Consider the following 10,438-nt stretch of genomic DNA (forward strand, 5'->3'; position numbering starts at 1 on the left):
GGTCCTGGGATCGAGTCCCGCATCGGGCTCTCTGCTCATCGGGGAGCCTGCTTCCTCCTCTCTCTCTCTGCCTGCCTCTCTGCCTACTTGTGATTTCTCTCTGTCAAATAAATAAATAAAATCTTTAAAAAAAAATAAAATAAAACATAGTTTAAGGCTTTAAAAAATCTGAGTTTAGGGGCGCCTGAGTGGCTCAGTCGTTAACCATCTGCCTTTGGCTCAGGTCATGAGCTCCGAGTTCTATGATGGAGCCCCATGGCAGGCTCCCTGCTCAGCGGAGAGTCTGCTTCTCAATCTCCCTCTGCCTTAAAAAAAGGGCTCCTGGTTGGATCAGTGGGTTAAAGCTTACTCTGCCTTTGGCTCAGGTCATGCTCCCAGGATCCTGGAATCAAGCCCTGCATCAGGCTCTCTGCTCAGTGGGGAGACTGCTCCCCTCCCCCGGCCTCCCTCTCTGCCTACTTGTGATCTCTCTCTGTCAAATAAATAAATAAAATCTTAAAAGGAATAATCTGATTTTAAATCAGAGGAAGAATTTCCCAGCTAGCAGATAGGTGAAGATATACATGGAGGACATTGGTACCCTGTGAGGGTCCTGCAGAGAGGTTAAAATCATGCTAGTCTGATAGTAATCGTTGATCATATTAATGAGAATCATGATATACTAGCACTTAATATGTGCTTATTATGTGACAGATATATGTTTATCTCATTTCAACCACCCTACAAGGTAGGTACCATTGCCACTATTTTATAGATGAGAGAACTGAATGATGGTCTAAGGGGTTTAACTAATTCAAGGTCACACAATAAGTGGCAAAGCCAGAATTTGGCTCTCGAAGCCGTCTGACTGTACAACCACCATGTTCTCTATTCCTCTTTGTTCATTCATTCATTTATTCATTCATGTAGTTATTCATTTAATAGCTTTTTCATTAATATCCTCCTATGTACCAGGCACCATGTGAAGCTCTAAGTGTTAATGAACACAGACCCTGCTCTCAAGAAGTCTAATTTAGAAAGCTGATACTAATCAAAAAAAAAAAAAAAAAAAAAAGAAAGCTGATACTAATCAAGTAATTATTGATTGATTCATGTATGATTATAAACTGAGACGGATATGGTAAAGGAAAGGCAAGATTCTACCACATGCTACAACATACAAATCTCACCTAAGTAGGGTGTCAAAAAGGTTTCCTGAAGAAGTAATTCTGACGGGGGTGGGGGGTTGGGTGAGCCTGGTGTTGGGTATTAAAGAGGGCACGTATTACATGGAGCACTGGGTGTGGTGCATAAACAATGAATTCTGGAACACTGAAAAGAAATAAAATTTTTTAAAAAGGAAGGAGAAAGAACAGAAAATATTCAGTTAAGTGAGAAAAAATAACAAATAAAAGAACATTTCATTTATACAGTAGAATTTGGAAAAAAAAAAAAAAGAAGTGATTCTGGAGCTGAGAGTTGATGAATGATCAGGAGTTAATTAGGCTAAGTGAAGAGAGATGGGGAACATTCCAGGCTGAAGGGAGTAAGGGCAAAGGCTCTCCTGCAAAAGGAACCAAGATCTGAAGGGATGAAAAAAGTTTAAGGGTTGGAGGGTAGAAAACTAGGAGTGAACAGTGTGAGAAGAGACCAGAGAGGTAGTAAGGCAAGACCACTGCAGGCTACAGTGACAAGATTTTGATTATTTCTTTACTGAATGCCTTTAGGGAAATAGACACTCATACACTGGGGCTGACGATGTAAATAAATATAACCTCTATAGAGAGTAATTTATCAATAACTACAAAAAGTAAAAATTTAAAGACATATATACAAGGTTATTTACTGCAACATTGTTTTTAATAGCACAAGATTGAAAACAATGCAAATATCCACTGACTGGTGGAATTGATTATGGTACATCATACAAAAGAGTAAAATGAAATTGTGAAAAAGACAAAACACACTCTGTGTACTGATATGAAAATATCTCCAAGATGTACTAAGTGGGGGGGAAAGCTTCAAATTAAACTCTGCATAACTAGTTTTTATATTCTAAATGGGGGATATACATTTACATAGTATTTGCTTAATTGTAACGAAGAAACTGTGGAAACATATATAAGAAACTACAGGGGTGCATGGATTGTGGTAGACTATTGGTAGGTAGCTGAAGATAGATGTAAGAACAAGAGTGGGAGACTTTTCTCTTTATACCTCTTTATCCTTCCACATTTTGCAATCAAGTGAACATATTACCTTGTCAACAAAAATGAATACATATGTGTAAAAATAATTGTGATATTTGTCTTAAAGATAATGCAAAGCCAGTAAAGACACCATCTCACACCTACTAGGATGGCTGTACTGATAAAGACATAGTAACAAGTGTTGGGCCAGATGTGGAGAAACTGGAACCTTCATACATTGCTAGTGGGAACGTAAAATGATGTGGCTATTTTGGAAAAAATTCTGGCAGTTCCTGAAAAAGTGAAACACAGAGTTACTTGTATGACCCAGGGATTCCTCTGGAATTCAGAGCACTGTGCAACCATCACCATTGTGTTGGTATAACCAATAGGATTGAAAACATATGCTCACACAAAAATTTGTACATTAAAAAAAATCTTTTGATAAAAAAATTTGTACATGAATTGTCATAGCAGCAATATTCATAATAGGCAAAAAGTAAAAACAATTAAAATGTCCATCATCCGATGAATGGATACAACAAGATGTGGCATATTCAATCAGCAGAATGTTATTTAGTACTTCCTTCATAAAAAGGAATGAGGCAGGGTGCCTGGATGGCTCATTGGGTTAAAGCCTCTGCCTTTAGCTCAGGTTATGATCCCAAGGTCCTGTGATCGAGCCCGCATCAGGCTCTATGCTCAGCAGGGAGCCTGTTTCCACGTGTGTGTCTCTCTCTCTGCCTGCCTCTATGCCTTCTTGTGATCTCTTCCTGTCAAATAAATAAATAAAATAAAGGAATGAAGCACTCTTTCATAGGACAACATGGATGAACCTAGAAAAGATTATGCTAAGGGAAGAAGGCAGTTGCAAAAGACCACATATTGTACAATTTTCCATTTATATGAAATGTCAAGAATAGACAAATTTATAGACAGAATGTTGATTAATGCTTACTTAGAGCTTGAGGGGGTGGGTCGAGGAGAAAAAGGGAGGGGAATGAGGATTGCCCATTTGAAGGCTAATGGGCATGGCATTTTTTTTAGGGGGCACAAAAATATTCTAAAATTATATAATGGTGATGGTTGCACAGTGCTCTTAATATGTTGAAAACTATTGAAAGGCACACTTTATTTTTTTTTTAAGATTTTATTTATTTATTTGACAGAGAGAGATCACAAGTAGGCAGAGAGGCAGGCAAACAGAGAGCCGGGGAAACAGGCTCCCTGCTGAGCAGAGAGCCCAATGCGGGACTCGATTCCAGGACCCTAAGATCATGACCCGAGCAGCGGCTTAACCCACTGAGCCATCCAGGCGCCCTGAAATGTACACTTTAAATGGGTGGAATGTATGGTATATGAATAATTTCTCATTAAGACTGCTTTAAAAAAGAGCAATAGTTTGGGGCACCTGAGTGGCTCAGTGGGTTAAAGCCTCTGTCTTCAGCTCAGGTCATGATCTCAGGGTCCTGGGATTGAGCCCCACATCCGGGTCTCTGATCAGCGGGGAGCCTGCTTCCCTGTCTCTCTCTCTGCCTGGCTCTCTGCCTACTTGTGATCTCTGTCTGTCAAATAAATAAATCTTTACATTAAAAAAAAGAGCAATAGTTTGAAATACTTAACTTCTAAAAGGCATTATGCCCATACAGACATATCAATAATTTATTTCAAACCCAACCTTCCCAAAAAGAAATAGTGTAGATATAAATTACCCTAGAGCTTAAGAAAACATGGGAAATAATTCATCTCAAATATTTAGCACAAAGCTGATAGGAAAGTACATCAAAATATACTATGGTTATATAAGATATTACCATTGGGGGATGCTTGGTAAAAGGTAAATACATGGGAATTTTTGTTTTTTTGCAAATTCTCATGAGTCTAAAAATTATTTCAAAATAAAAAATATTTTAAAAATCTGTCAAAGTCCTTAATTCAAGATGATAAACTCACTATAAAATTTATCTTCTTCGTATTTTTTTGTATTCCACAATTTTGGGATATATTTTCATTATGGGTTAGTTCAAAGTATTTAATTTCCATCATCGTTTATTCTTTGACCCAGAGTTATCTGGAAGCCTTTTTGTTTTCTTAGATTTCCAGATAGATATTTGTATTTATATTTTACATTGTGATCAGAGAATATGGTATGTATTGTACAATTCTTTGAAATTTGAATTAAAGGGGCGCCTGGGTGGCCCAGTGGGTTAAGCCTCTGCCTTCTGCCCAGGTCATGATCTCAGGATCATGGGGGTCGAGCCCCTGCAGGCTCTCTGCTTAGCAGGGAGCCTGCTTCCTCCTCTCTCTCTGCCTACTTGTGATCTCTGTGTCAAAAAAAATAAAATCTTTAAAAAAAAAGAAATTTGAGGTTTATAGGTTGAGATAAATTTTTAAAATAAATGTCTTAAGTATGCTAAGGAAGAATGAGTATTTTTAAGTTTTGGGTGCACGGTTTTCTGTGTTTATTCAATCAAGCCTGTTATTGTGATTTTTGGAGAGGTGATGACAAGTTGGGAGCAGAAAAGGTGGAGAGAAGTGGAGGGAAGTCAGATTTATTTGGGAGACAATACAAACTCTGTATGGTGTTGGAAGGGTACACGTGAAAGGTGAAGGAGAGCGCCATCAAGGATGACCTCCTTGGTTTCTGCCTTATGCAATTCGACCGATGGCGGAAGTATGCATCTGAGATAGGGAATCCTACGAGGGATTAGGGAATATCTCTATTTCCCCCAAGAATGTTTCTTTACTTTCCACGGGGGATAGGGGGAAGGTGGTGAAATTGAGGTGTGGGGTTGGGACTCAGCAGCTCTCCGCCCTCTCTTAAACGCTCTGAATATATCCGTGTTGCAATACTGAACACGGTGAGTTTTTCACTTCACAAGGTATCGCACCTACCAAGCGAGGAGCAGCTCAGAGAGCACAAGCTGAGCATCCTAGTCGCCTTCCAAAGGATTTTGCCCAGAAACTGGCTCCGCCCTCTCCTAGATCGCTCTTGGCCCCGGCCCCAGGGATTTCCGGCCCGCCCACTTCGCTGCACCCTCCTAGTCCCCTGCAGAGCCCCGCTCCGCCCCTATTGCAACCGTTGTTCTCCAGCCTAGGGGGGACTAGAGTGATTGACGAAGATATTCTCCAATCACTACGCCGAAAGGCCAAGCGATGGCCAACTAGGCGGTAGCAGAGGCGGGTGTTGTAGCCTAGTTGGAAGGGGTGACCAGGAAGTGAGAACAGAGGATGAGTCAAGCCCAGGCTGTGGTGTGAAGGTGACGGGGCATCTGGTTTCCCCAATTTCCTCCTTTCCTCGACCCTAGGTCAGGGGTCCGTTCGCAACTAGGACGCGGGATCTCCATTTGGCGTTTTGAAGGTGGAAGGGGGTGTGTCTACATAAAGGAGCGGTTGAGAATCTGTCCTGAACGCCTTCTCCGTTTCGTCGAGAGGCAGTTCCTTCTAGCCTGCGGTGAGGGTCCTGTCTCTCTCCCCCACTCCCGGGGTGCGGGCTATGAAATTGTTTAAGATCCTCCCGTAGCTTGCGGGTGGTGAAAGTCTTCCGGACTCAGTCACGGAAAGGGAGGTGAGGGATGAGGACAGTGATATTCGCGAACTCTGCCCTTCTTCAGAGGAGTTAGAGACCTCCAGCTGTGGCGAGAGGGGCCCTGGGAGCTAGATCGCGGTAGTTAGGAAGGGGGGGGGGGCGCGAAATAAGTACCGAGGGCAAAGGAATGGGTGGGAAAAAACATTTATGTGGCGGTCGTGGTAGTTCTCCGAGTCTCTCCGAGAGGCGCTGGTTTGGGGCTCGGTCTTTAAATTCCCTGCCCACCTGTGCGCCATCAGCTTTTTGCCTTCCTTTCTTTCTCCACAGGCTGGAGGAAGCACCTGGAGATGTGGAATCCCAATGCCGGTAGGTATTTAGGGAATCTCTTTTCCCATCGCAGCCCCTTTTCAGTTGAGCCCCACAATAGGAAGTTTCTGTCCGTTTTTTCCTCCCCCTCTCTCACCCGCTGAAGCAAACCACAGCTGATCAATGCTGTTCTTTCCTTAGATTTCACTGCCTCCTTTTCTCACCAGCCCTGCCAGAGCCCTTACCTTTCCTCTGCTCTGCAGGTTTGTCTCCCCTCCGCCTCATTTTCCTTCCTCACCTTTGCATTTCCCTTTAAGTATTGAGTGAGAAGCCGAATTCCCTTCTTTTTTTGTCCTTGTTTGTTGTCAGAGGCTCTGAGCTGTTCTAATATCAAGTTATTCTTTGCTTCTTCACCAGGGCAGCCAGGACCAAATCCATATCCCCCTAACGTGGGGTACCCTGAAGGTTCCAGTCCTGCCCATCCACCACCACCTGTCAATCCTGCCTATCCTCCAGGCCCCTTTCCAACTCCCCCAGGAGTTCCCCAGGGGAATCCAGCTTTCCCCCCAGGTGGGCCCCTTAATCCTGTGCCTCAGCCTAGGTATCCAGGATGCCAGCCCCTAGGTCCGTACCCACCTCCCTACCCGCCACCTGCTCCTGGCATGCCTCTTGTGAATCCCGTGGCACCCGGCATGGTGGGACCAGGAATGGTGATGGACAAGAAGATGCGGAAGAAAATGAAGAAAGCTCATAAAAAGATGCACAAACACCACAAGCATGGCAAGGTTAGTGCCCTCCAGAGTCTGGCTAGGAAGAGGTGCCCCTACAGAGGGACTAGGCTAGCGGGAGTGGGCGAGGGGGATTGGCAGTCTGAGGACATAGAGCAGCCATTGTGTTGCTCTGGTAGATGGTTCTTCTTCATAAAGATTCTACTGGTAAGAATCTGATAACCTTGAAATATTAGGCTAATCGGGCCTTCTATCAAGGAGGGGCTATGCTAAGCCTTGGAATAGATAGCAGAATCAAAAGCCTTTCCTGTCTATCTATGCTCTCCCCAAACTTTTGCTCCACTCCCATTCCCAGATGCTTGTTTTAGCAAGTTAGACACACCCACCTTCAGTGTTCTCAAGGTTTTGTGTTAATTACAGGACCTTTGTTTCCTACCACCCAGGGCATTCTTAGTGTCAACCCAAGGCAAGGCGAGTCTCTTCATTCTAGAAGAGTGTTAATTAACAAGTAGCTCTCAGGACAACTCTGAAAGGATAGAACCAGCCTGGATCTTGAGGAGGCCTTGATTTACATTTTATTGCCTAGTGTTTATTTGCTTTAGGGCTTTGGGCATTACTTCCTGGTTCTGGATCTTTGGTAGAAGTTTGAGGAAAAGGAAAAAGGAGGTTGAATGGGGAGTGAAATTATTCTGGAGAGACTAAAAAATGTTTTTGTTGACTGTTGATGGGAGTGTGCATGTAAAGAACCTTGGTTAGTAGTCTCCCCACTTTTTCTCCCACCTTCCTCACTGTCTCCCATTTGGGGCTTAGGAAGAAGTAGAGCTAGTGGGCACCCAGATGCTGGTTCTACTCACTTGTCTTAGACCCATAGCTACATGAACTTTCCATGCAGCCTGTCAGTAAGCATTTGCAAGGTAGCAGCTGTCTCCTAGCACTATACTATACTAGCACTTGTAGTTTATTTCTTGCCTAGGCACTGGCTCGGGTAAAGAAAGTTAGAAACATGCTCCCAATGCAGTATTAAGTTCTGTGTACCGATTCAGGAGGGTATAATCCATTCCTGTATGTTCACTGCTAAGGGATATGTTTGCTTTTGCTGTGTAAGGGACAGTCTGTTTCAAGACACCTGAACTTAGGAAGCAAGAGTGCTTGGGTGGAGGGGTAGAGAGCACCAGAGAATGTCCCATGGAGTGATCAAAGGTCGTTGGATCTGATGGCTGTCTCCTTTCCCCTTTCCCGTTACAGCATTCCTCCTCCTCCTCCTCCTCTTCCAGCAGTGACTCTGACTGAATACAGGGCCTGGACCCTTCCCTCAAGCCTCTCCAGTTCTGCTCTCCCATCAAGCTTCAGACGCCATCTTGTACTGGGGAAAATTAGCCCTTGTGCCCCTTCTTCCTCATCTCCCAATCTGAGCCTTACTCTGCTGTTCAGCCCTAACTAGCTAGGGAAAATGGGAAAAGAATTACTATGGGCCAGCAAAGACCATCTTCTCACTACTTGGATAGAACTTTTAGCTGACAAGTTTAGCAGGAGAACTGTTTTTTGAAGATGGTGAGCCTTGGAGCTAAACTCTGAAGATGAGTTTAAGATCTGTAAAATGTGATTTTTTTTTAAATCTTTTGTAATACTTGCAGTTGGGAGGTGTTGTGGAAATTTAATTATGGAAAAAAGAATCTGTGCCATTTTTGTAATGTGGCTGGCACACTTTGGTGATTTAATGGCACATAGATTTCCCAGCAGCTTTTATTGGTGGTATGAACTGTAAGGCTGCCAGGAGGTGGAGTCCATTTGGTAGATAAGCTCTGCTTGCCATTGGAATCTCACTCCTTAGCTTAGTAGGCTGGCTTAGGTCCTTCTCATTCTCCACCTCTCAGTCCAAATAAAGCTTTTTTTTTCCCCTGGTCTCTGTTCACCCGTGCCATTACCTTGGTTGTGCCCAGCGCACTGTACTACTTTTGCTGCCCTTCCATAGACCCTCCAAACTGTATCCGTTTTATAGTAAACCAGAGTGTCAGTAAGGAAGACACCATATGTCCCTATGTTTCTTAAGTGGGAGGAACCTTCAGAATTGGTTCAGACTACTGGAATGGATCTCTACTGTGATCCGGTCAATGAGGATACAGGTCTTTAGCATAAGTTTTCATATCTACTACAGAGGTTCTTAATCCTGGCTGCCCATTAGCTATCAGAGTAGTAATTTAGAGTATAATCAGAGTAATAATTTAGACTGTAATCAGAGTAATAATTCAGAGTAATTTTTTAAATTCAAATTATTTAATATACTGTGTGTTATTAGTTTCAGGATAAGAATAATTTAAATTTTAAAAAAGATTTTATTTGTTTATTTGATAGAGAGATAGAGAGCACACGTAGGCAGAGTGCCAGGCAGAAGGAGAGGGAGAAGCAGGCTCTCTGCTGAGCAGGGAGCCCTACGCAGGGCTTGATCCCAGAACCCTGGGATCATGACCTAAGCCAAGGGCAGATGCTTAACCAACTGAGCCACCCAGGTGCCCCTCAGGGTGAGAATAATTTAGAGTTTGGCCTTAAATCTATTGAATGAGGGGCTGCCTGGGTGGCTCAGTCAGTTAAGCATCCAAGCCTTGATTTGGTTCAGATCCTGATCTCATGGCTAATGAGACTGAGTCCCTTGATCAGCGAGAGTTTGCTTGGATATTCTCTCCCTCTGCCTCCTTCCTCTGCTCTTTCTCTTGCTCCCTCTCTGTCTCTCAAATAGATAAATAAATCTTTATAAAATTGTTTAAAAAAAATCTATTGAATGAGACTCTTAAGGATGGGGCTCTACAAATCAGTTTTGTTTAAAGTAGGCTCTATGCCCAGTGTGGAGCCCAGTGTGGAACTTGAACTTGCCACCCTGAGATCAAGACCTGAGCTGAGATCAAGAGTTGGATGCTTAACTATCTGAGCCACTTAGGCGCCCCCACAAATTAGTATTTTTAAGGAAACTGGTGGGTCGAGACACCTGGATGGCTCAGTGGGTTAAGCCTTTGCCTTTGGCTTGGGTCATGGTCTCAGAGTCCTGGGATCGAGCCCCACATTGGGCTCTCTGCTCAGCAGAGAGCCTGCTTCCCCCTCCCCCTCTGCCTGCCTCTCTGCCTACTTGTGATCACTCTCTCTATGTCAAATAAATAAAATCTTAAAAAAAAAGAAAAAGAAAATAGGTGGGTGACTATGATAACACAGCTAGAATTGATGGCCCCTGATTCACTCTAGGCCATGCACGGTGTCACACATCAGGTTCTCAGCGATCTGCTGAGGAGAGGAAAAAGATATTCAAGAAAATTAGTTAATAAAGATAGAGGCTATAAAATGCCAGAGGGATAGAAACCTAGAACTAAGTGGGCAGGGTAGAAGGGGTCAAAGATGACTTCACAGGAAAAGTGACATTTCAACTACCTCTTGGCCCTGGAGCATGAAAAGTATAAGGAGAACAAAACAAACAAAAAAAAAAAAGAAAGAAAGAAAGAAAGAAAGAATGGATTTACCAAGTAGAACGGGGAGAGGAGCCAGGAGAGGCACATATGCTTGGTTACAGGGTCAAAAAGTTCCATTGCGTCTTTGGGAATCACGGGCCTCCCAGTGGGGCTGGATTGGTTTTCTAGGAAATTGTTTATTGAGGAAATCCTGTATTCTGGGTGCTGAGCCTACAAAGATGAGTAAGACCATCCCCACTGTTAGTGACCCACAAG

At 43.3% G+C, this 10,438-nt stretch overlaps 1 protein-coding gene across 2 annotated transcripts; it reads left to right on the forward strand.

The window, feature by feature from the left end:
• Positions 1 to 5,363: 5,363 nt before the first annotated feature.
• PRR13 (proline rich 13) lies at positions 5,364 to 8,633 on the forward strand. Of its 2 annotated transcripts, none has more exons than XM_059403238.1 (4): positions 5,364 to 5,622; positions 6,025 to 6,063; positions 6,421 to 6,788; positions 7,977 to 8,633. In XM_059403238.1, exons 2-4 carry the CDS (start codon positions 6,045 to 6,047, stop codon positions 8,019 to 8,021), a joined length of 432 nt encoding a protein of 143 aa, XP_059259221.1. In that variant the 5' UTR covers positions 5,364 to 5,622; positions 6,025 to 6,044; the 3' UTR covers positions 8,022 to 8,633. The 2 variants fall into 2 exon arrangements, with proteins under 2 accessions (XP_059259221.1, XP_059259222.1); XM_059403239.1 differs by having other exon boundaries at positions 5,375 to 5,428.
• Positions 8,634 to 10,438: the final 1,805 nt, after the last annotated feature.

This window comes from Mustela nigripes, chromosome 6 (assembly GCF_022355385.1).
Source record: "Mustela nigripes isolate SB6536 chromosome 6, MUSNIG.SB6536, whole genome shotgun sequence".
Lineage (NCBI taxonomy): Eukaryota > Metazoa > Chordata > Mammalia > Carnivora > Mustelidae > Mustela > Mustela nigripes.